The sequence below is a fragment of the Strongylocentrotus purpuratus genome, unplaced genomic scaffold, assembly GCF_000002235.5.
Source record: "Strongylocentrotus purpuratus isolate Spur 01 unplaced genomic scaffold, Spur_5.0 spur5_scaffold_12, whole genome shotgun sequence".
In the NCBI taxonomy this organism is placed as follows: Eukaryota; Metazoa; Echinodermata; class Echinoidea; order Camarodonta; family Strongylocentrotidae; genus Strongylocentrotus; species Strongylocentrotus purpuratus.
Genome location: NW_022145597.1, coordinates 4698221 through 4725459, shown reverse-complemented (window position 1 = coordinate 4725459; position 27239 = coordinate 4698221). Strand labels below are relative to the sequence as shown.

At 35.0% G+C, this 27239-nt stretch overlaps 1 protein-coding gene across 1 annotated transcript; it reads right to left on the bottom strand.

The window, feature by feature from the left end:
* Nucleotides 1–1773: 1773 nt before the first annotated feature.
* LOC756336 (mitochondrial fission 1 protein) lies at nt 1774–27233 on the bottom strand. The gene is made up of 4 exons (XM_030981647.1): nt 27064–27233; nt 23019–23228; nt 4009–4114; nt 1774–2369 (listed from the first exon to the last, which is right to left on the bottom strand). Exons 1-4 carry the CDS (start codon nt 27106–27108, stop codon nt 2281–2283), a joined length of 450 nt encoding a protein of 149 aa, XP_030837507.1. The 5' UTR covers nt 27109–27233; the 3' UTR covers nt 1774–2280.
* Nucleotides 27234–27239: the final 6 nt, after the last annotated feature.

The following is a 27239-nucleotide window of genomic DNA, read 5'->3' as shown; positions in this document are numbered from 1 at the left end:
TACGTATCACAAAATTGCATTCAAGCATTTGCCGGTGTTCTACATTCAATTCTCGCTACCCTAAATAGGTACGAAAATCTCGAAATTCGCGAGACGAGGCAATTTTCACTCTCTCGGGTCGTCACTACAACTTCCGGTATAGAGTCCCATCCCGCTGGCGCTAGCGCCTGTGTTCGCTGTGCAGAGTTTTCACGCACGCTAAAATCGATGCCAATCAGTGTAATTTGTACAGATTATAATATGCAATGGAAAGCTTCGGGCAGAATTAGTGACTTTAGCACAAAAGGCCGTTAAACTCTACCGTGAAAGAGAGGGTTGTGATCACGAACGCCTGCACAGGAAGCTGTAATGTCGAAAAGCTATCCCATAATGCAATGCGCGTTTTCAGGATTTCCCGGATCTCGGCAGAATCGCTATTTGGGGTAGCGAGAATTGCAAGAAACTCTTAATACATTCCAGCTTCAAAATCTCAATAGATATAGTATGTCCAGTGCAGTTACACTATATCGTCTAATAAAGTAATTCCCTTTCTGCCAAATAAAAGTATTGTAAGAGTCATTTACATTATCAAGGGAATTTTTATCAAAGTTTCAAATGAAACATTTTTAGCTTATTATTCAAATGGTATGTATACCCAGACATGTAAACAGTAGTATGCATAGCATGGGTGCCTTTTTTTCTTGTTTTGTTTAACAACATATGATTGAAATTCATTAATAGAACTGAATGAAATAAAGTCATTTTTCTATCAGTGTTGTGATGAGATGGTACATGTCATTGTACATGAAGTTTGTCAAATTACAGAATACCTGCAGGACAGAGATCCTATTAGATAGTAGATACTTACAAGTAGATCATTAAATGAGTATTTCGCTCATGAAAGCCTCTCTTCCAAATACCACCCATTCCATATATACGCTAAACTTTGCATGCCAATATCTAGGAAGATCGTAAAATAAATCCATTTCTACATGCAAGTGATGTGTATATGTAGAAGACTATATATGAAAAATAAACTAGATAATTAAGCAAGTGTTTCTCTATAGGCATTTTTTAATCGATTGGGCTAGACGATTTTCGTAATGTAATCAAATGTAATGCACAAACCTTTGTTAAGTGTATCACATTATGGCTTGTCCTACCTAACATTATCAAATATATGCAATTCACATTCTGACTATTGAAATACAAGTATTTGTAACAGGTGAATAAAATCATTTGTAACAAGGCACTTAACAAAGATTTGTGCTTTAAATTTGATTACATTACGAAAATGTTATATTTTCAGAGTAGATAAACGCTATTGCACTAATAGTAAAGTCTTTTAATACTATAAATTCTCTTCATTATAGCAAACTATATAATTTTTCCTTAAATAGATTCATAAAGGAACAAGCATGTACAATGTACAGTTTTAACAAATGCTAATTTTAAATAAACTTAACCTCTTTGAAAAGAAAATGGTGCTTCCATTACAGAAGCAGAGCCTGTTTGGTTATATCTGAAAGTGGATTTCAAAATAGAACTCACATGGGAAACAGTAAATGAGACTGATCAATTTACAAACATCAGAAATGTATAAGACGGGCAAATATAGAAATGTAACACATTTCATTCATTACAGACAAAATATTGAGAAGACAAAGTTTGATATTAAAAAAAACATTACTATGTGTGACATTTACAGTGAAGTAAAAGTGGGGTATATAGTGATAAATCTTCAATTGAAAGCAGCATAACCATACTACATGTTTATATCTTGGCTCCTTTTTCGTGCCTTTTTCTTTATCATGGAAGCACTCGTCATCAATTTTACAATAACAGAAACAAAGCTTTTTATTCAAGTTAATTTTTTGGAGCGATTTGTGAAATCAGAATAATTTTCAACCGAAATGCCTGACATATGACATATTTTCTTCGACATCCTGATCCACATGTACTAACACTGATTTTGTTCACGAAGCCATACAATGCTGATACTGCAGTCCCACTCACCTAAAAACATGTAGGTTGGAATGAGGAGACAAATGATTAACTCCAATGGCATGATGAGTTGGGCTAACATGTACATGAAACGTGATCTCTAGTCTGAACATGGCTCAACAACAAATGCAAGTTGTGCATGATGCAATCCAGACAAGCATTTTGTTTTTCCTTCCATCGAAAACGTCTTCTAACCTTCGTAATATGTTCCATACATTTGCATCAGGACCGCAGTTCACAAGAGATGATTAACAAAATGTCTTTTGTTTTAAAGATGGTATGTGACCTGAGCAAGTTCTATTTCTTTGCCAGGGCAATTCCAGCTCCAACTAGACCTGCCAAGGCTACTGCAGCTCCACCTACTATTGCCATTCCAAGAAGTCCATCTGCAAATAAAATGAGAGAAAAAAAGAGATGTGCAGTATGTAATAATAACAATAATATTGGTTATGTAGCGCACATATCCACCATGCAAGGTGCTCAAGGCATTCTGAATATTACCCGGCTCTGCTAGGCTGCCCGGCGCTGATAGCATTCAAGGAATTACAGTTACTCTACATGCAGGTTGCAATTAGAAATGGGATAATTGTACAGCTTATGTTCAGCATCTACTACTCTGTGGCTAATTTCTAACACTAAAGTTCCCAACTTCTAACTTGGATAAACACTATACCTGAACCTTAACTTTTAAGTAGTCACCCAAAGAAAATTCACAACTGATAATTATGGACAAATCATATCGGGTGGAAAGATTTTCTCTTAAAAAACATGAATAATTTGCTGAAAAATCATATAGATATCATGAAAAGGCGTAAAATGCTTAGTGGCTAGCTGTGTCTCGCATGTGACGTCACAAATCTTGACACTCTACAGAGGACCGCTGAAGGCAGAAAACCTGGATCTCAAAATTAACATTTTTGAGAGATGATTACTAAGGGCCCAATATTTTGAAGAGGGAAGTTGTTATATTTGATCAATAAGGCTCCTCGTTCGCAAAGATATGAAGTTTGCATCAGTTTAAAACATATTTGATTCTTTCGGTGACTACTTTAAACCAAATCGCATCTAAAACTCTAGTCCTGTATTGTTGAGCAAATATAGCTGCATCAAAAGTTTGATCACCAATGGGGGGTAGAAGGCATTGAGGAAGGGTAAAAAGGAATGACTCAAAGAGTGCTATCTATAACATTTGGGAGAGAGAGAGGGGTAAAAAGATGGATAGAAAAAGAGGAGAGGGGGACATGTACATTAACACATACAAAGGCACAGGATAGACAAAAAGATACAAACATGAATATAAACCCCCAAAAGAGAAAAGGAGCAAGAGATACCTATAGAAGTGGTATAGGAAAAAGGGTATCGTTTTTGATCGCCATAATGAAACATCCGGCTTATTCTTGTCATAAACAAATCAAGAAAACTGACTTCAAGCCTGGCCTGAATTCATTTCTAGTGACTCATCAATCAAGTAACAACCATGCTACAAGAATTATCATACCGTAAATAAGAATATTTAGCAAATTATGATGCAAATTATGATGCAAAGTGACAAGCTTGAAGGGGACATGAAGATATGTAACCCGACTAGGACAGTATAGCCTTACATGTAGACGTACAGTATATCACCTTAATTAATGAGTCAGTTAATGATAATCTGTTCTTGTGTACATTATGTCAATGTCCCTACGTGCTTCCAAAGGGCTTTGGCAATTATCACCTACCGGTAGCTTTAGCTCCAGCAGCCCTTATGAGCGCACAGTGCATCGTGAGGAATAATCCTACCAGGTACTTATTTACCTCACCAGGGTTGAGTATTGCAACCACAGATTAATGTCTTGCCAAAGGACGCTAGTACTGTGGCAGGGATTCGAAACCCATACCTACATGTAGTGGTTCACAGTCCGCAAACTTATCCACTGGACCACGACACCTCTATATTATTACTATTAATTATATCTATTCATACTGTCGTTAGTTCCAACCAGGACACTGTACAACACACAGGTTTATACAAGTAATAAATACCTGATTTCATCTTTTTCTTTATCAACCGTTCAAGCTCTGCTCCTTGTCTGTTGTTTGGCTCTATTTGGAGAAGGCCTTGAACATACTTCAGGGATTTTGTATAGTCCTAAAACAGCATTAAAAGGAGGCAAATATAGGAGAATGGTCTGAGGTAATAAAAGATTTCATTAACAATCAATATCATTATGATATGCATGATGGGTGATCAGAAAAATCAATGCCAAATAACATACTCTACCAGATCCTGTGCATTGCAAATATTTAATTTGTAATCATTTTTTAAAGAAAACTGATTACACAACTTTATACCATGATCTTAGGCGCCTTGGATCAATTCGAGTGGCAGTCATCACGCAGCTTTATGCAACGCGGCCTAGTTTGCGTGAAAGCCACAATCGTCCGAAACCCTCTATTAAAAAAACCCGTGCGAAAATCCCGCATAAAAGAGCATACGCTCCGACTCCAGAACAGAGCTCGACCTACTCATAATGCTTTCAACTGATACCAGTTGACCGCCCTCTATAGGCCATGTAACTCTCAAACTATTCAGGAGCTGCGGAAGCGGGTGGCTGTGGCTTTTTTTTTAGTAGACACGTTTCATAAAGCTCCGAAAAAGGGTTTATAGATTGTTCGCATGCTCAGACCTCCCCCCCCCCCCCACTCTCAAAAACGCTCTGCGGCCCCTGCTATTTAGGGTCAGAATTCAGATTCCCTTCCTCAAAGGGATAACTTATTAAGAAAAATTATTTATCACACATTTATACAAGTCATACATTAATGCTTTTTCTTCCTTAATATGTTTCGCTTTGTTGTAGCTTCATTTGTCTCGTTTTCGTTTCCAAACTTCATTAATCTGTGTTGGGTTATCCTAAACAATATTTGACTTCCGGAACATTTATAAACTTATGGGCAATACGCTTGACTAATCATGAAAAGATTGTTTAATAGTTAGAAATGAATGGCGCAAAATATGAGCTTTTTTAATGAAAGCGCCGTAAAAAAAGTAACAACAACAACAGCAGCAGCCCTCATTTTTTCTTTTATCCTCAAGCAAGGTTTTTATTTCCATAATTTCAATACATATTTACATTAATAACTCAATGATTGAGTGAAACGAGTGAAACATAACATAAAAATTAAAGTATATACAACAATTCTACAAGCTTAGTATTATTTCCTTTGAATGCACAATCATGCCTAAAAAAAAATCTTACCAACGACCCAGACTAGATAATCGTTTTACGTAACATTTTATCAACAAAGAAAATGGATATTATATTTAGAGTTCAGAAATAAACAATATGGAATGAAACAATAGGAGTGATCGAGAGGAAGGAAAAAGAGAGGTAGGAGTTGAAATAAGACAAAAATAATAGAAAAAAATTGTGGGAGAGAATTCAATAAAACAATCAACTTGAAGTTCATGTGAGGAACAAAAGAAGACCAAAAGTCTATCAAAGGTTTCAAGAAGATTCAAGATTCAAGATAATTTATTGTCATGTAAAAAATACATAAAATTTGCCTTCGGACATTTAAAGGTGCTTTACATGTACATACAAATATAAATATATAAATACAGACAAAATAATTACATTTCAACATAACATTTAACAATCATCACAATTTTAGGAAAGGTTACATTAAAAGAACAAGATAAAACTGAGGAAAAGGCAGTGCAGTTTAAAAAGCTTGTTTTGTTATGTTATTGATCTCGTCCATCCAGGCACCTCCATGCCGGAACACCTCTCCCGCTAACACGCATCAACACACAGAGAAAGACACACACAACACACCCCTAAACACACCCATATACACACCCCTATGCACACCGCTTACACACACGCACAATATAATCGTACACGCCCTACACATACACACGGACACTGCAATCAACATGAGAAGTGCTCCGGCATAGAAATGCCTGGATGGAGATGATTGAGACAATAAATTATCGGGAGTATAAAATAGCTATTACGCAACGGCGACTTTGAAAGAAGAGAGAAGAGAAAGGAAGAAAGAGAGAAGAAGAGACATTCATGCAAATTACAAATTACTAAGCTGGGGTGTGGAGGGCAATGTAATGCATTTGCAGATGACTGATGAGTTATTTGTTATTTGATTTGTTTCATTTTTATTTACAAATATTATATGTTCAGTATATGATAACAAAACCAAATTATTTTATTGCAGAATTCAAATATTTGTGTTCATTATTGAAAAGGCAAGATATTTGGTTCTGACAAAAATTTAATAAGAAAGTAGTTGTTATAGGATAGATTTCCTACGAAAGAGAAATCTGCAAATGCGTTACACTGCCGTCATTAAAATTAAGTACATAAGTTTTTCCCCAGGTATATGAAATGAAAAGAATCCAACACAGTTTATACACAGGTAATAAACAAATTTAAAATAAGTGGTGAAGTGTGATGTCATCAATAATCTATGTTTTGAATTTATCAATTTTTCTTTATTTCCGAAAAAGCATCAAAAATAATGTCCTAATATTGATAACAATTGAGTATAAGTATTGGCTGAGATATGACCATCTGAATAAATATATTTCCTATAGGAACTCAGTATTATTTGCTCTGGCTCCTAATGATTTATCTCGGACATTCAATGTTGCCTTTGCCCAACTCCGCGCGTTAAACAGTAGTTTATTGAATAGACCCCTCCCCCCCCTTTTCCCCTCTCCTCTCTCTATCAAACTCGCCTTTCATGTTTGTGATTGTGATAGATTTTGAGCGAAAGAATGGTAATTAGATAAGAAAAAAGTATTAAACAGGGAAACAAGAAGATGGCTTTCATATTTAGAGTTCAGAAATAAACAATATGAGTGAGAGGGGTTGGAGAGACAGAAAGTTGGACGAAGTCTGTACTGTATTCATTATTATGATATTTGTCTCTCTAATCACCCTCCCCCCCCCCCCCCGGCACTTTTTTTTTCTTTCTGTTGTGTTTGTTTATATATTTTCGCTTATGTATAATGTCCGACGTATATTAACACCATCAATATAGCATAATAAACATTTTTTGTTAGTTTGATGCAACAGAGATTTATATTCAAAAGTCTTAATTCTTATAATTATTATAATATTCTTCTCTCCGTTCATTTTAGCTTCTTCTAAATGTTTACACTATATTTCTTAATCTCTTGATGAAATATAAACACCAGAAGCTAGTATTTAGTTGATGCAAACAAAACATTGCAGCTGATGGGTTCGAAAATCCAAAACATGAATAGACTTTCTGCTTTTTCACTGCAGATCATAACAAAGCGAATGAAAATGGGCAGACCATAGTTCAGATAATCCGGCTATTGTTTTCTATCATTGGAATAATCCACCAGCTCCATCTTCTCACGCAAACAGGCCGGTGAATGTACTGTCATTGTTGTTGTTGTTTTATTTAGGCAAGTCAGTCAGTTTATGACCACTATTGCCGAATAATATGAACAAGTTTGTTTTTAATTCTAATTTACGTATATGCACTCACATAATATGCGTGTATATTATGAATAACATATGAATAATATTTGTTTTTAAGATATATAATTATATATTACATTTTTTGGTCATGCTTTGCTTAAAATAGATTATGATTATGTCCATCATACGGACAGAATGAATTGAATGTGTATTTTCATTATATTATATTGCAAGCAAATGGCGGAATAGAAAACAATATGAAAGATGAAGATGGAAAACGACATTGGCAGATATAGACAAAGAGAGACAGACAGACAGAGAGAAGAGAGAGAGAGAGAGAGAGAGAGAGAGAGAGATGAGAGCGAAAGAGAAAGAGAGAGAGAGAAAGAGATAAGAGACAGAGAGAAAGAGAGAGAGAGAGATGAGAGAGAGAGAAAGAGAGAGAGAGAGAGATGAGAGAGAAAGAGAAAGAGAGAGAGAGAAAGATGAGAAGAAAAAAAACGTTGAAAAAAACGAAATAACGCCTTAAATGCCGATGTTGGCCTTTTTGTTGGCATTTTCGTGTTGCTTATATTACCTACAATTAGCTGGCCCATTTAATTTAATAATTAATTAATGGTCGCCGTGTTTTTTTTTAAGTGTAGCAATTGGTATCGTAATGGCTAAATTTCACACATTTTGGGGTCTAAAATTACCCCCATAGCAATTTTAGGTTCTAACAGGGCACTATAAATGTCATACATGTAGATAAGAATAAGAGCAATAACCATGCACTTTGAAGGCATTTGCGGTCTGAAAACAGAACTCAACTATCCCTTTAATACAAGCGTTACAAAATACCCGGTCATTGGATACAGTGCCCTCCTTTCGGGATACAAACACCTGAAGCTAGTATTCATATTCATATTCATATTCATATTTATTTCATTCCCAACAGAAAGGTAAACAATTACATTTGATTTCATACATAATTCATTTTTTCAAGAAACTATACAAATAAACTTTGCACATAATAAAATTATTACAAGAATTTCTTAATTTCTGAGGAAATGGGGGGGGGGGGGATCCACTAAAAACGCAGTGCTTGTAGGTTGTGGATCCCCCCCCCCCCAAAAAAAAAATAGAAATGTTTCAAATTTTGCCTACGAAGACTTAGAAAACACAAGACAATATTTCAAAACAACATACAATTTACAAACACGAAACGAACAAGGAGAAGTAAAACAGATAAGAAGGAAAGGGGAAAGGGGGGGGGGGGGGGGGGAAAGAAGAAGAAGAAGAAGAAGCAAGGACAAATCATGACCAGAAAAAGTAAGTTATAATGTTAATTTGGGGAAGGTAAGATCATAAGACCAAATAAATATTAAATTAATCAAACAGATGATGAAGACCTAAATGAAAATTAAGATGATTACCAACTGTTATCAGATTATTCTTGTATATTACTATAAGATTTGAGCAAAAATGTTTTTAGATTTTTCTTGAAAGAATTTAGGGATGGACTATTTTTAATACTTTCACTTAGAGAATTCCAAAATCTAGGACCATCATACATAAAGACTTCTTCGCTAATAAAGTTCTAAAGAATGGAAGGTGAAACTCGTTTGACCGTCTAGTTGGGTAATCATGAAATGACCGATTTAGGGGGAACATGGCATCAAATATATGTGGAAGGGTCTTTTTTGAATACTTATACATAAATTGTCCTAAGTGAAGTAGATACAGGTCATTTGTTTTTAATAGTCTGCCATTAACAAATAACGGGTCTGTGTGTGAGAGTGGAGCAGAATTGTAAATAATATGGAGAGCCTTCTTTTGTAATAATAAGTCTATTTAATAGAGTTTGCTGCGTGTTGCCCCAAGAAGTATTCCATAATTCAGGTATGGTAAATCAAAGATGAATAAAGCATGAGTAGGGATGATGTCGGAAAATGAAATTTAAGTTTATTTATTATGCCAATATTCCGTGAAATGATCTTACATGTATTATCTATATGGTATTTCCACGAAAGTTTGTTATCAACAGTTATGCCTAAAAATTTAATGAATGAAACAACTTCCAAGGGGGTATCGTCAAAAATGATATTCTTGGGCAGTCTGTCAATAGAATTACTAAATAACATATATTTATTTTTTTGGAGGTTAAGGGATAGTTTGTTTGCTTTTATCCATTGGATGACTTTTTCAAGTTCAGAATCTACAACGTTGACTAGGGAATTTGGATTTCTATGGGAATAAAATAAATTAGAATCGTCTGCAAAAAGTATAAATGAAAGGACATCGGATGATTTACAAAAGTCATTAATATAAATAATAAACAATAAAGGGCCCAACAAACTTCCCTGCGGTACTCCACAATTTACGTTTTGCATAATGGAAGTATGATCATTCAAGAATACATATTGTCGTCTATTGGATAAGTAACTCCTGAACCACTCCAAGGCCTTCCCACGCACCCCATAATGAGAAAGTTTGAATAATAATATGTCATGATTGATGGTGTCGAAGGCCTTGGAGAATTCCAGGAAGATGCCAACCAGGTGAGAAGAATTGTCTAAAGCATGCGCTACTTTGTCAATAAAATTCAATAAGGCATGTTCTGTATTATGTTTTTCTCTAAATCCAAACTGAAAGTTGGAAAAAATACTATGAGTTTTTAAAAAGTAAACAGTTCTACGATAAACAACTTTTTCTAGAATTTTCGACAAGGAGGATAATAAAGAGATTGGTCGATAATTACTGACATTCAACTTATCACCTTTTTTGTACAGGGGTATGACTTTTGCGATTTTCATATTATCTGGGACTTGTCCATTAAGTAACGATAGATTAAGAATGTGTACTAAAGGATTTACAATTGAAGATATTACACCTTTTAGAATAAAATTATTAATGTCGTCATAGCCAGGACTCTTTTTGTTATTCAAATTAGATACAATATCAATGATATCTTCTTTAACTATAGGAGTGAGAAAAATAGTATTGGGGTTGGGTGTGCCTAGGTAATCAGAGAAATGTTTGGCTGAAGGAGGAATACCTTCAGCCAAGTTTGTCCCTATAGAGGAAAAAAGTTGTTGAAAGTATTGGCTATGTTTTCAGGATCTTCGACAATATCATCATTATACCTAATTTTAGTTATATATGATTTGTTATTGGATAAATTCATTGCTTGTTTTAAAATCTTCCATGTGTTTTGAATATTGTTCTTATATAAAGTTAACTGGTTAGTAAAGTAGCTTTTTTTTGCTTATTGTATTGTTTTAGTTAAAATATTTTTATAACTGTTGTATCTAGCTTTTGCCTGTTCAGTACCTTTCATTTTACATTTAAGTTATTTTTTCTGTTAATTGAATGTAAAAGTGATTTAGAAATCCATGGAAGTCTCGGTGATTTTTTGTAGGTAGTTCCTTTGTCTTTAACTTTAGGAATGTGAATATCTAATTGATCATGAAATATGTTAAGGAAATTATTAAAAGAAAAAAATTACGTCATTATTATCGTAAACACACGACCAGTCAGCAGAGTCTAAAGATACGCCAAGAATGGCAATGTTTTCATGGTTAGGTCTGCATCTTGATGGTCTGTGATGATTAACTAATGAGTGCTTAAGGGTAAAATGTGACATAATAGGAAAATGATCCGTTATATCAGATAGAATTACAGAAGAGTCTGGGGTAGGAAGAGTATTGCAAAAAACATTATCAATAAGGGTGGCGGAGTGATTTGCCATACGGGTGGGTTTCGATATCAAAGGCAAAAACGAGGCAGTCAAAAATATTTCAAGAAATTCATGGGATATATTGTTGTTATTATGCTTGTTGTTAGTATTCAGTATTCAGTGGATGCATACAAAACGTTGCAGATCACTGCAGATCATGACAAAGCGAATACAATGTGGGCAGACCGTAGTTCAGATAATCCGGCTATTGTTTCTTTCATTGGAATAATCCCCTAGCTCCATCTTCACACACAAACAGGCCGGTTAATGGGCTGTTGTTGTTGTTGTTGTTTAGCAATTAAGTCAGTTTATGACCATTATTGCCGAATACTATGAACAATTTGTTTTGAATTCAAATTCAAGTATTTACACTTACATGAATAATATACACAAATATATATATTTATATTAAAGATATACTAATAATATAATGATTTTCCTTGGTCACGCTTTGCTTGAACTAGATTATGATTGTACTATGTTCATCGTACAGACATAATGAATTGAATTTGTATTTTCTTTATACTATATTGTTTTCTATAATACAAGCTTGAACAGAAACACATAATAAATACTTGAATTTATATAACATTATTCATTACTTGACTGAATGGCAAAGTGATCGCGATCAATATCAATCATGTGCATTATTAGTTAATAACGCTTTCTTTCATACAAGTACTCCCAACAAAGCTCCAAAAGCTTAAATGCATACTATTTCACAAGAATTGATAAAACAATATAAATAATTGTAATGATACAATCACATGCAAATGCAAGATCTTTTTTTGAGTTTCTTTCTGCCTGAAAAAAAACTAATATTCATGTTAAAATTTATTGTTAACATGAATATTTGAAGCGATGCTAGAATTTGAATTTCACCTATCTGTTGAAAATAGGGGAAACTATTATTAACAGTATATCTAAACGTTGTTTTGATTTATTCATGATATTTATTAACAGTGTCATGAACATAATCATTCATGATCTAAACATTATTTCCATATAATAATATGGTGATCATTGAAGAATGATGATCATGATCATAAAGCGTTCAAACTTTTTAAACTTAACTTGCAGGTTTTATATTACACGTGTTTAATAAAAACAAATATAAAAAAGGGCGTGTGTATATAATTATGTACGAGTGTTGTATGAAGTGTAAACATGCGCCTGTGTATTATTGCGAGAGGATGGGAAGGCGTGCATGTGTGTTTTATTAGGGGTGAGAAGACATGAGCCCCTGGAGGGTAAGCCCTCTGGAATGTTTGCCCGCCCGCCCCCCCCCCCCCCCCCCCCACCCATCACAAACTGCATCCAGCGCGCCCGGCCGGGTTGTCTGTTCGTTCATCCCGCTTTTCCGTTATCTCGATATCTCAAGAACCACTTAAGATATGAACTTCAAACTTAATGATATTATGCATCTCCAAAGAAAAACAAACTGGTAAGATTTTTGGGACAGCAGGTTGAAAGAATAAAAATCGCAACTGAACTTTCTCCCTTTTCCCTTTCTTCTTCCAGTCCTCTTCTTCCTCTGTTTTGTATCACTTTTTCTTTTTCTTCACACTTCCGTTTCCTTTCCCTTCCTTCTTTCTCTCTCTCCCTCCTGTTTTTTTTGTTTGGGGTGGGGGGGGGGGGTGTAATGCCCACTCGGCCCCCCAGCGCACCTTGTTGGTGGGAAAACTCGCAACTGATCTGCCCTTCTTTTCCCCCATTTCGTTTCTTCTTCCTCTTTATTTTCTTTCTCTTTGATTTTTTCAAAGACTGTTGTAATTAGAAGTAGACCCTAAATTTTGTGTTGGAACTGGTTTTATTCATATAGGGCCTACCGGTTGCCGGTTTAGAAGCCATATTATCATGAAAGGCAATGCCATGCTCAGTGTGATGTGTGTTGTGGATATTGACAATAACAATGACAATGACAATCATACAACGTTTTTTTTAATTTCTTTAACAGCCCCTTCTGGGGCATGGAAGAAATACAGTTGAATAGTACAAATATAATGTTCAACAATGATATTCATATAAACAATTTTTAAATTGTTTTAATCAAATTAAATCGGCCAGATTCTGGAAGGGGGGGAGGGGTACTCAGATTATAGTTGGACGGGGGTGTGCGGCAGAGACCTCCGAACCCATACCCATATCCAAGGGTCCTTTTGCTGTAAATGGGTACCCATGTCTAAGGATTTTTTTGGGAAAATGGACCCATGTCTAAGGATTTCAAACTTCAAATATTACATTTTTTAAGCTGTAATAATACACTCCAGCAAAGCATATAGAGAGTCAACGCTCATTCGTATTGACCTTTAGCACTGCATTACGCGTTAGTAGGCAGCATTTAGATACATGAATAGTCAATACACTCATAACACACAGGTGGACACAATCATGCCTATGCTGCTGATCAGCAAGTTTGACAGTGGACTCACAATTAGATTTTTTTAATTATTCTTTCTAACATCGGAAAGTTGGAAGAAAATCTATTTTACTGCTATTTAGGTGTCATCAATTGTCACTAAAGTACCGATTTTTAGTGAAATTGATTGAGTTTTGTACAGTGGTGTTTGAAATGTTGAGAATCATTAGCACACCTTTTAATACACAGCCAGGATATTAATGCACCTTTGTGTGTAATAATAATGGCCAATGATTTTGCAGTTTCTCGATAAAATTCTTTGTTAGTAAACTGTACCATACTACATGTAGTTTACAAGTAGTTTATACACATAAAGATGAAAACATCATGCAACATAATTATACTGTGCTAGCACCTCTAGCATCTGTTTTAATTGAAGGACTTTTCCCGTTTTAATATAAAAGTACCCGTACGTACACGAGCTCTCAAGCGTTGGCTATATAGCTCCCTGCTTGAGCCCCGCTGCTGGCCGGCTGCTGGGCAGAGGGTACGCAGGGTATAGCTGCCGATCATATCATTTTCAGCGTGCGAAGCGCTACAAGTTCCCAGGGGTACGACCCCTATAAGGGCGGATACCATACCTAGCGCGCATTTTGCCATATGAGTACCCGGTATAGGGCCCATGGGGTCCTGATATATGTGGTAACCCGGGGTCTAGTTGAGTTTACGAGCTACGTACACCTCGTACACTGGAAATGCTATCACCGAAGGATTCTCCAATATTGTTTAGGCCCCGGATTTATTTAGAGATGGGAGAGATGTAGGTATTTATAATGTAGGCTCGAGTATTTTGGAGCAAATCCCAAAATCCGGAGAAAATGAGGGAGAAAAGAGGGGAAAAAATTAATGAAAAAAGGGGCCCAAGTTTAAGGATTTTTTTAATGAAAAGGGGACCCATGTCTAAGGATCTTTCCTGAAAAAGTCACCCTTCCGAGCGGCATATCCCCGTATACCCAATATACGTGACTACCCCCCCCCCCCCCCCCCCCCCCCCCGGGCTTGTACCATGCATTATATGTCGCAATTATGGTTATGGACAAGTTACGACCCAGGTAGTCATTCGTTTACGGTAAGCCTCCCGATATTCTTGTAATGTCATTTATTTTAAGTAAATATAGCTTGGCACTTTAATTTTTGGATGAAATCTCAATATTTGATAAATTATCGCATCAGTTTCTGGGTGCGTGCGTATCATGAATATTGATGATACCACATGACGTATATATACACCTAAAGTACCACAAGTGTCAATACTTTAAATGTAATAATGCATATTGGTGACAGCCTTTAAATTAATGTAATAATTTTTATTGACATGATTGACACCTCCCAGATACCCACCAGATAAAAATCTCCTTTAAAAAAAAATAATTCGGTTAAACATAGAGAAATCGTTGTTAAAAATTCTAAGAGTTTATTACAATATGAACTATGTAGACATCTGGTTGTTCAGATAGTATTGTAAACAACTGATTGCATTTTCAAACAGGTTGTATTGTTTTTAAACAACCCTTTTAATGAGATCACGATTCGACGTACTCCTAAATAAAAATAAAAATCTCTGTTGCATCAAAACAAAATTATATGTTCATTGTATGTTATTGACAGAAGTAATATACATCGGACATTATACTTAAGCACAAAAGGGTTATCTATAGAAGAAGGTGGACAACATTATAAGAGAAAGAATAACGATTTCTCTTTTATTTATACAAACATTAACAGCATAAATACCCTTACAAAAACAGAAGAAATCTTGAAGAGAGACAAGAAAAATGTGAAAAGGACCGAACAAATAAAAGTAAATAAATAATTGGATTCTAGAGCGGAGGATGATAGGGAAAACGTAATAGTTTGGTAGTATTGGCAAATTTTGACAATAATAGTTTGTAAGTAAATTGACAAAGTATACAAACAAAAACGACACAAAATGTTTGAAAGCATTTTAGAACTACCGGTATATAGAATGATTATATGAAAAGAGTTATGTATGAGGCCTATCTACATCTATGTTAAGTAAGAGGAACAATGAACTTGGCCAAAGGTAGAGTTCGTTGTCATGGTTATAAACTCGAACAATAGAAGGGCGGATTATGAGATACTAGGGTGCTTGCCGTCATGAGATTTCTTCAGGGCGAGCGCGGATTACGCTGCTCCCAATGAAGTACCAGCAGTATCAGAATTTCATGTGACAGAAAAATGGACATGCTTATGAAAAAAACCGATTATAATGAATAATACAACAAACAGGAGCAATTGATAATGTTAGTTTATATTTTGCACGATTGGAGAAATAAAGTATCTTGAATCGTAATCTTGAATCTTGTGCAAGAGTATTGATTTATCCTAATAAGTTTTTGTTTGTGATGTGAGCAAAATTAACGCAAATTTCTAAACGAATGTCAATCAATGATTTGTTACCTTCCTTCCATTACCCCAACCTAACAACAACCAAAAAAAAAGCCGAAGACACATTAGTATACTTGGGGAGGGAGGAAGACAAAAAAATGTATAATGAGGGCAGTTTTCACATTTTAATGAGATTTATTGAATGGAAGAGTAAAACCAACCCAAATTTTTAAACGATTATAAACAAATTATTATAATTCATTGCTTTCCTTTCATTATTCATCACCCTCCCCATCTAAATAATGATAATAATAATAATATGATGATGATTATAATGATAATAATAAGCCGGAGAAACACTAGCGTACGGGGGAGGGGGGCACGGGGCAGAATGCGGATAGGGAGGCAGATTGCACCCATAATAGGTGGCCAGTGAAGAAACAAAAGAGAGAGTGGGGAGAAAAGAGAGAGAAAGAGAAGAGAGGGAGGAAAAGAGATGGACAGGAGCAAGAGAAAATATTTTCTTTGGAGAGGGCTTTATACCAAGTTCAAAGAAACAAATAATATTTAAAACCTTCCGTAAAATGTGTTTTGCCTCTATGAGTTAAAAGACAATGGAATAGCATAGTCTCCAAACAAGAATTCATGAATCACCACATTGGCTTTATGGCCAGCACGCAATTGTTTATAGAGCAGGTCCAAGCTATTTGGATTGTGACGTACGGGACATTCAGAGACTTTAAACAAGAAATAACAATGGATGAAATTATTTATACGACTATCTTTTGGTCTGAGTCTGTGGCTATTATGGGCTAGTTCATTTGTGGAAAGTTTTAGTTCTGACCAATTCATAAATTAATTTTTAATGTAATTAATGGGCTGCGTGACGTACGGGACCAGAGAATTTCTGACTTTTTCAAAAATAAGTTCATCGTAAAAGTTCTCTGAATTTATTAAGTTATGAGATTTATGGTAATGATATCTTAATTCATCATGGAATCAAGCATTAATCACAACTATTACCATATTTTTCTGACCTTCTGTTGTTATGTAATATACCAAAACATAAATGTGTGTATGTGACGTATGGGACATGTGACGTACGGGACAACTTTTCCCTATGGGAAAATGCATTGAAATTAAGAATTTTCGTTAAAATTTGATAAATTTGAACATTATAAACTTAAATCAGTGACAGTTAGAGTGTTTTAGAAGCCAATAGATCCTCTGACCCTCACTTAATATCCTCTGTGTTAATTTATGAGGTAAATCAATCCAAATATTACTTTAATAAAGAAAACAAATTGAATTACAATTACATTCATACACACTACATTACCATTTTTATTCCATTTACCCATCTACATGTATCATGTACAGTCATGCTTCTTTTCTCATTTCTTTCATCCATTCCATTCAGCATTGCTAAATGTTTTTAAATAGTAATTAATGAAGAAGATGAACTTGAACTTGAAACCTTTTATTTAAACTTGTTTGAAACACAGGGGCACACTCGGCACATCATATTTTGTCAAAGAACATTTCTTATGCTCTACATGTAAGTGTTTGTGAACAAAGATACATGTACATTACAAGTATGAAGTCTTTTCTTCATAGCTTGTTTGAATTACTTGATAGTAATATCATAGAATTTTGAAGGAATTCAAAGATGATGCTGAACATATTGTCTTTTTGTATCGTTTTATCACAGATTAGAACATGTATATGTTGTTGTCATATATTCAAGAATTTTGATGTACATTAATGTACATGTTTGTGAAAGATCAGGGTTGGCATATTTCCGGCTTCGGAGGCTTATTTCCCGGACGCCGGGAAATAAGCGGTATTTACCGGTATTTACCACTTTTTACCGGGAAATACCAGGAAATACCGGGAAATATATTTTTCCACTCACTTGTTCATAGGGATTGTCCAATTTTGAACATAATAACAATGGTGGTGAGTATGGTTGCTCTTGTGTGTACTATTTGTGTGTGTGTGTGTGTGTGTTTGTCTATGTCTGTAATTATGTAATGCTGGAAAAAAATACAGGAAAAAGATACCAAATATACACCTAATCTTGATATGATGTTCTTCATTAAAGGGAACCAAAACCTTAATACTAAGTTACTTTTATTGTAAAGTTTAAGATATTTGAATAAAATCAGTGAAAAATTGAACAAAATCGGGCAAGGAATATGGGTTAAAGCTTTTTAAAATGACTAGTCACTAGAGGGCGATATTCAATTGGATGACGTCATTTGTGGACAACTCTCCATGCCTTTTGTACATCAAATTTCACAATTCTTTCGTTTTTTTCCTGTTTATTTGTGTTCTTGATCGGATTTTATAACATGTGAAGTAGAATATCATTTTGCATTCTATTATCTCAATCACAAGAAAGAAGGAAAAACATGAAATTTGATGTACAAAAGGCATGGAGAGTTGTCCACAAATGACGTCATCAAATTGAATATCGCCCTCTAGTGACTAGTCATTTCAAAAAGCTTTAACTTCCTTATTCCTTGCCCGATTTTGTTTAAATTTTCACTGATTTTATTCAAATATCTTAAACTTTACAATAAAAGTAACTTGTATGAAGGTTTTGGTTCCCAGTTGCTAATTACCATATTCATGAATACCTATTAATTAGCATATGAACAAAATGCCATTTGTTTGGGTGTGTACATGTATGCAGTGAGGATTTTATAAATCTGTTTGTTTGTTCCTACTATGAGTATTTTGCAAATGCAGGCACTGCGATTGTGTTGAGACACTGAACCATGTTCTTAATTGCTGTTCACTATTCCTATCTCAAGGGCGATACACCTGGCGCCATAACAATGTACCAAAATGCTTTGTAGAATTCATCACAGAAAGTACTTCGGCCGATACAAAAATCCTTCATGATATTCCCTATTTAATCGGCTACTCCCCTGTCTCAACAATCCCATTGTCTTGTACCCAAACAAACCTGAGACCTGACCTTTGTATCTACGATGAAAAAAGTAAAAAAATCATGATCATGGAACTGACAATCCCATTTGAACTTAGAATCGATAAGGCCTATCAATATAAAGTTGATAAATACTCGTCCCTCGTCAGAGACATTGAAGATAATGGCTATGAGGTAGAACTTTTGGCAATTGAAGTCGGTTCTCGTGGGTTCATTTCATCAAGCAATACCCAGAGACTAACAAAGATGCTGGGCTACTTGCATAAACGGAACACAAAACAATTTCGGGACAAACTAAGTAAAATGGCCCTTGTGTCGTCCTTTGCAATTTATTGCGCAAAGGGTGAACCCTCATGGCAAGACTGTAAAAATCTGTAATAACTGGATACTAAATGATAATAATGAATAATAATATTAATAATAATATTAATAATAATAATAATGACAACAATGATAATAATAAATATAAACACAATAATAATGATGATAATTAAAATGATGATGATAATGATGATAATAATGATGATGATAATGATGATAATAATAATGATAATAATTATAATAACAATGATAATAATAAAGCTAAAAATAATTATAGTAATAATAAAAGTAATAGTGCCTATAAGTAATAAAGAGGGCTATCGTGGTGCAACCGTGGGCTGAATGCATGCCACTGAACATGTTATATTTTGTTGCATCACGACCACGTGAGCCCTCTATTCCTCCAAAACGATTAAGCATTTGTATACATTATTTGAGTAAAGTGAATTATAAATTGTGTATTTTTCTTAATCTGAAACGAAACAATTTGGCATGAACACAACTACTGTTAAAGATCTCGGCGATCATGTTTTATAACATCTTTATGTCTTATATGTTTTGTATTGTATGCCCTGCTTTGGCAGTTATGAGCCATGACCTGGACTACTCTTATTATATGTCTGTGACTGTGCAATTCTTTTATGTTTATACCATGTTCCTTTATTGAAGATTGATAATAAAGCTGATACAAAATCAAAATCAAGAACAATATTTTCAGTTATGAGGCTCAAAACAAGTAAAATTATTAATAAATAGAGAATTAAAATCATATTTCCCGTTTTTTACATATTTACCGGACGCGCATCTTATTTACCGGATGGTATTTACCGGTATATACCGCCGGTAATTACCGCCACCGGTATTTACCGCCCAACCCTGTGAAAGATGGATACAAAAATATAAATCTTGAATGTATTTTGTATTGATTAAAGACATCTTATTAACACCACCAGATACATGTATATGAAATTAACCCTAAAGGTTTGTGTGACCTTTTCCACAATGCAAAAGATTAAGGTGTAAATCAACAAAAATGCATGGGTGTAAAAGTGATGAAAATCTTAAGTGGGTGAGAGTGTGAAATACTCAAATAGGCTATCCTTCCTTAAAAGTTATGATTTAGTTTTTAGGAGATCAGAATTCCCGAGCTGAGTCCAAACATGTACAGTGTATGCTGTAATCCTTTACCATCATACATGGCATTTAAATAGAATATCAAAAAACAACCTCGCATGGTGAGCTTGATACCATGTGTTATTCTTACCTGCAGCATCTATGAGTTGTAAAAGCCAGCTTCTGGTGCATCTACTACCATATCATTTCATTAGACTCATTCCATGAACTATTACACTATTATGATTTACATATTTAGCATCCTGCCAATGTTGGGGACATCAACTGGCAATACCAGGGGTCTGACTTGAAGACTAATCACATCAATAAATATTCATGATTGAATGACACATGCCTTTCAGACTAAAACAACAACAACAACAACAGTACAAGTAAATTCCTAGAAGGGACCCAGTTGGAATGTTCATATATCCCTGTATACAACAAGTTTCCTAACAAAGTATATATTCTCCTTTTGGTCATTTCCTTTTTCACATCTTGCATTGGTTTTATATGGGGTTGTCCCATACGTCACACACTTGTCCCGTACGTCACATTTTTAAAAATTTGATTATGTAATCAACACAGAATTTTTGTAATTTTTGTTAAACCTATTTTGTTAAAAGTATTCATCTAAATTAGAACTTCCTAGAATTTCTTTAAAAAAAAAAATTATTTTCATAATTAAAATTAAACAAATTAATGTCAAATTGTGACGTATGGGACATCAAACTTTGGAACCTACCTCATTTGCATAATTAATTAATTTTGAAAGTTTTTATATTTTTTTCCTATTTTCTAGCATGATGGTCTACATGTCCTGAGATATTTAATTTTAAAAAAATAATTCAAATGAGATACAAAAATAAAAATGTAATGTCCCGTACGTCACGCTAATTAATAAATATCAAAGTTCGTGACCTTGGCATTCTTCGTATTTTGATAATTTTTTAGTTTTTTTTTATCAGATTCATAACATTCATAGTTTCAGCTTTAAAATGATGTATAGTTTGTTAAATATACAGTATATAAAGATGAAATTTGACCCCCAGAGGGAACAATAGCTTGGACCTGCCCTATACTGGCGAGAGAGAAAAAAAACCACTAGTCTTTATTTCCGTTAATTGCTGGAGAATTAAATTTGAATGGGGCTCTCATAACCCGTGTGTCTAGATTGACACCTCCAAGTTACCTCCCCGAAAAAAAATTATTTTTTAAAAATTCATTCGGTTATATATACACAGATAAGCTTGCAGCTTTTCGTGGGCAAATCGTGCATCCGGGACTAACTCAATCGGCTTTGATGCATGCGCTCTCTGGTTAAAAAGCTGCAGCTTCTCGCACATGAGAATTAATCCAAGGCGCCTTATCAACTGCAAAAATAGTGATTGTGCTCCAATGTAAAACAAATATAGGACTATTTATTGAAAAAAAAAAACCAACTTTGTTTACTTCTTCAATCGATATAAGGCCATGTAAAATTGATTTCATGTTGATCGTCCCCGCCCGCTTCCTTTTTGAGGGCCGCCTCCTATTTTTTTTTTTTTTTTAATTTTATTTTTTTTATTTTTTTTTTTTAATTTTTTTTTGAAAGAAAAAAAACATGAAAAACACTGCTAAAATGGCTCTATTTCTGATTTAAAAAAAAAAATTGTCGGCGGCCATCTTGAAAAAAAAAAGCCTCGACTGTCAGGGAAAATCACTGATCTCTACGGAAAATTGTGGGGAAAATGTACCGAGCGGCCATTTTGAGCGGCCATTTTGAAATATCAAATATCAAATAACATGGTACACCCTCCTCCTCTTTTTCAAAAAATCCGGACGATCAACATGTAATCAATTTTACATGGCCTAAGAACAAATGAACAAGAAAATTGCCTTGGGTTATGGACTTCAAAAGCATATGCAATAAGCTCAAAGCTAAGTGTATAAATGAATAGAAGCTTTTGTGGTACCAAAAAACCTACCTAGGACCAATGGGATTCAATAGTATTCTGAATCATTCTACAGACAGACGGACTGTTTGTTTTAATATACAATGATCCCTGTACACCAGATTTGCTGGTGCATGCTCCTACGTTCTTCCCTCAGAGATGCCAACCTTCTTCAATAAAAAAAAGTATTCTTAAGAGCAAAAAACAATATTTAAAAAAAATCTCTCACCTTGAGATATCGCCCAATCGAGCAGCTAAAAAAACCCGGCAGTATCACGTATACGTACCCGGATCGGAGCGCGACGTGCATACATTATACATGGGTTGTTCGCAATGTGCGCAGTTTGGGGCCCGTATCACCATCATGCGTGCATCGTTTGAAGACAAAGGTGCATAATACACTTACGACACAAAGCCCATGATCAGAAATTAAGAAAAACGTCAACAACAAAAAAACGGAACAAAAACGGAACAGTTGGCATCTCTGTTCCCCCGTCCCTCTCTCTAGTACCCCCCTCTCTTTTTAAACCAGAGCGGTCTAACAGCGAGTGTGAAGGCACAAATGTGCCAGGAAAAGTATCTCTGGACTGGTTCGTTTCCTAGACCGCTCCAGACCACTCAACACCACTCTAAAGGCAGTGTTAAGGCAAACAACGCTTCGACCAGTATAGATGTGTTTCTAAGTCAAAGATTGCTCAAGTCAATGCAAGTCCTTTAAAGGTATTAACTTACGCTAGGTTGACTGTAATTTTGAACATTTTATAAATCTAACCTTGAGTCTGTAGTATCCTATGGCTAGATAGAAGAGACAATCCCGTTGGACCTGAGGGCTTCCACCATGTAGCAGTTCCTCTAGTAGTACTACCCCTCTCCTCATGTCATCTCTATAACGGCTTCTCACCAGGCACCAGGCATACTGGAACTGAGTCCCGACTGTCACCCTCCCCTGGGCAAGCTCAGCATTGTACAGTTGCTCATGTTTCTGTATAAAACATGAAAAAAGACATTTGAGCTCCAGAATTTGGAGAAGAATGATGAAAATTCCATTGCCGATTTGCCAGGTACATAGAGGGATGAGGAAGTACAGAGAAAAGCCAAAACTGTTACTCATGATCTTAGGATTACACAAGTAAGATTTAATGACTCTTGCTAGCTACATAATGTCTGGAGAATCTGGCACTGACAATCAACTGAGAGGGGGGGGGGGGGGGGGTGAGGAGTAGTGACAGGAGAATACTCTGGAGTGTACTTGGAAAATTTGAAGAAATTATTGACACTGGCCAACTCAAAGGCCTACAAGTTTGGTAAACAGGACTATTCTCAAATTGAATCTGAGAGCCTTAAGGATTGACGGAGGCAGAGGAACCTAGAGTCCATGAAACTGTATGGGTTTTTACACGTATGTGCATATGGACACATATGACACATATGCACATACAGGTCTATGGGCTATGGGCATATTGGCATATGGGCATTAGATATGGACATATATCTAATGCCCATATATCTAATTTATCTAAAGACGTTTAAAAATCTGCGCATGTCATTACGCAGGGAATAATTTTCCTGGTATCGCATCGCAATTTGCTATGCATTTTTGCATGACTGCTATACAAAATATCTTTTGTGTAGCAGTTTTCTTCCATAGAAATGTACAGAATTTCATTTGAAATATTTATCCATCGGCTGAAATTGCTAATCAGAAAATTTGAGGAAAATTATTCCCTGTTACGAACTCTTAGCTCGTTCACAGTTTTTCCGTTATAATCATTTTGCCTTTGTCGTAGACTAGAAGGGATGAGATTTAGATGACGTCATGCGCAGCGAGGGTTTAAACTACCGCTGCAAGATTTTTATCATGGATGTCGATTTTGACCCATAATTTCCTAAAAATGGACCATTAAACGGATTGTTTCAGTCAAGTTGGTAAGTGGAACCGAAGTAGTTAACTCTATACCTAATTTATAATATAAAATGCAGCGGATATGCATCCTGTGAAAGGAGTAATTCGGGGATAAGTTTTGCAAGTTTGGTGTGAAAGTTTACACACCTAACCTACACATTTGGCGGTATATAGTCCGTTTCCATCTCTAAAGAGAGAGCCAACCCTACCCAAATAAGAGGCTTAACGAACGAAAGAGATGGAAAATTCGGTCTAAGTCTAAGTAAGTCCGCAAATTTGCAATTTTATAATAGTTCGTCAAACGTTAATAACTGTAAATAGATAGATAGATAGATAGATAGATAGATAAATGGTATTTATTGATTCATTTCCATGTATCGCAGTTACAAGTAACTGAATTGTGCATGAATAAAACATTGATGGTGAAGACAATTATACATTTCAAGAGATATCACAGTAAAAAGTAACTGAATTGCACATGAGTAAATTGCTGGAAAAAAGCAAGTATACATTTCAAGATGTCACACTACAATCTACATAATTATGAAGAGCGTGTATATACTATATACCATTCATCTTATACAATATTTAAATTAAAAAATTTGAGTTAAAAAAGAAAGAGAGATGGGAAAGCAGGAGAGAGAGAAAGAAAGAGAGAGAAAGAAAGAGAGAGAAAGAGAGAGAGAAAGAAAGAGAGAAAGAGAGAGAGAAAGAAAGAGAGAGAAAGAGAGAGAAAGAGAAAAAGAAAGAGAGAGAGAGAGAGAGAGAGAGAGAGAGAGGGAGAGAGGGGAGAAAGGGGACAGATGGACAGAGAGGGAAAACAATTATGTACATGCTGATAAAATACAAAGATACATTGCAAGACAAATTTATGAATATTATAAGGTGAACATTAGAGATATTAAAATATAAATATAGATATGCATCGCATTCTTCATGTCATAAAAAATACATTGACAAACTTGGTAAAAAATCAGACCTCAAATTTATGAATTAATTATATACTAAGGAATATGAAATTGTAATTTGACAATTCAATTTGTTTCAAAGTATATTAAATACAATCATAAAAAACTTTTGTTATATAAACGGATCAAATCTGGGATTGGGCTATTCTGCATACGTTTAGTTTTGCACCTGGGTTAAGGGATCTTGTTAGTTCTTCTCAAAGTTCTATTGTGTGCTCTTTGGGGTATAAATTGTTTGAACTGGTCTGTGCATGATAGAGTTTTTTTAAAGAAGGTAACACATAAGTTATTTTGACGACTTTCCAATGTTTGTAATTTCGAATTAGTAAGAGCGTTTGCGTAACTATGGTAATCCTTTCCAAAGATAATCCTCAATGCACGTTTTTGTAATCTTTCTAAGATGCGTTGTTTTTGTGCACTAGTGAGGCCTCCGCTCCAAACTTGAGTAGCATATTCAAAGATTGGGCGAATATAGCCAATAAAAATAGTAATCAGATCTTCATGTGAAAGACCAAACTTCTCAAAAGAACGGAGCATATATATTTTGCATTCGCTCTTTTTTCAATATCTCTGACATGGGCTTCCCACTTCAAATCGTTTTGTATCATGACACCAAGTAATTTCACCTGTGAAACAGTTGAAAGAACACAATTTCCGAGAATGATGGAAGACTGATTGACTGGTACTCTAGAAAAGCAAATGTCCATTTTGATACACTTCGCAGGATTCAATTGCATTTTATTAATATCAGCCAACAAAGATAGACATTCTACAGCTTCTTGCATGTTTGAAATTTGGTTTGTTTTATGACACTCAACTAGGGTTAGATCATCAACATATTTAAACATATGTATGCTTTCAAAAGATTTGAAATAGGAGAACAATACATATTGTCTTTTTCTATCTGATTTATAAATCAGAAAATTAGATCTAGATCTAGAGTCTAGTCTAAATATTGAAAATCGGGGGAGAGAGTTCGCTAGTAAAAAGTGGTATGGCGGTGTGACCAAAGTTCGCGCGTGACCAAAGTTCGCTTTCTCAAAAAATCGGTAAGATTTCGAAAATCTGATATCACCAATGGAAAGAGGGTCATAAAATTACCCAGAAACGAAATTTTCTTTAGAATTGGGTGCGAAATTGTGAAAATATTGACAAAAGATCGGCAAATTTTGCAGTTATTTGCGTCCGTTCCGAAAAATTATCAACTTACCGATAAGGGTCTGGAAATCTTCATTTTGAGATTAGAAATCCTCAAAATTGTAAGTAAAGAGTGGTACTGACTGATTGTACGATATCTTGTCTTGCAAATTATGATATTACCTTATTTTTGATGGATCGAATTTTTTGATAAATCAACTGTAAACCACCGTGCGTGAAGTTAGGTCTCGTTGTTTTTATGACTTTTTTAGATGCAGCGCGCACGCACGATCGGACATCGAATTTTTAGATCGCGATATCTCCGAAATCCTTCGACGGTAAATTTTTCTAGTAGAACCAATCTGTAGTAAAAAACTTTGCCGTCCATTTGGTAATAATTGAAACAAATAAAGTTGTGTAGAATGTGAGAAATCATAGATTGAATATCACATTTTGTAATATGTTCTAAAATGTCCGCGAACTTTGGTCACCACTTCATACAGAAATCATGGAAATGGACCAATCTATCCCCCGGTGCGAGTCGTCTGGAGTACCGTCTGTGTATGGGGAATGTCAACAAATGTCAGTTTTATTAAAGAAATGACCCATATCAGACGGTTATTTCTGTCTATGACTCTCTATGCTTTGCTGGAGTGCCCCAATCCAATCATACCTCATAACATTATTAATACATCAAATAGCATTAATGGGACTGCACGTAACTTCACAATTTTTTTTCAAGAAGGTATTTTTTACATTTCTAAACAAATAAAACGTACGATTATCTAGTTGAAAATGATTAATGATACCTTTAAAACTTCCACTGCTACAATCTCCTCCACTATCGTTTCCATTATAGGATTATTTTCAGCTTTCTATCGAGCGGAGACAGCGATCAGGAATCAGAGTTCTTGAACTGAAATAGCGCTGAGCTGAATTTGGCGACCGCTAGTTCGCGACCACTAAAAGGTCAGTGTACGTTAAA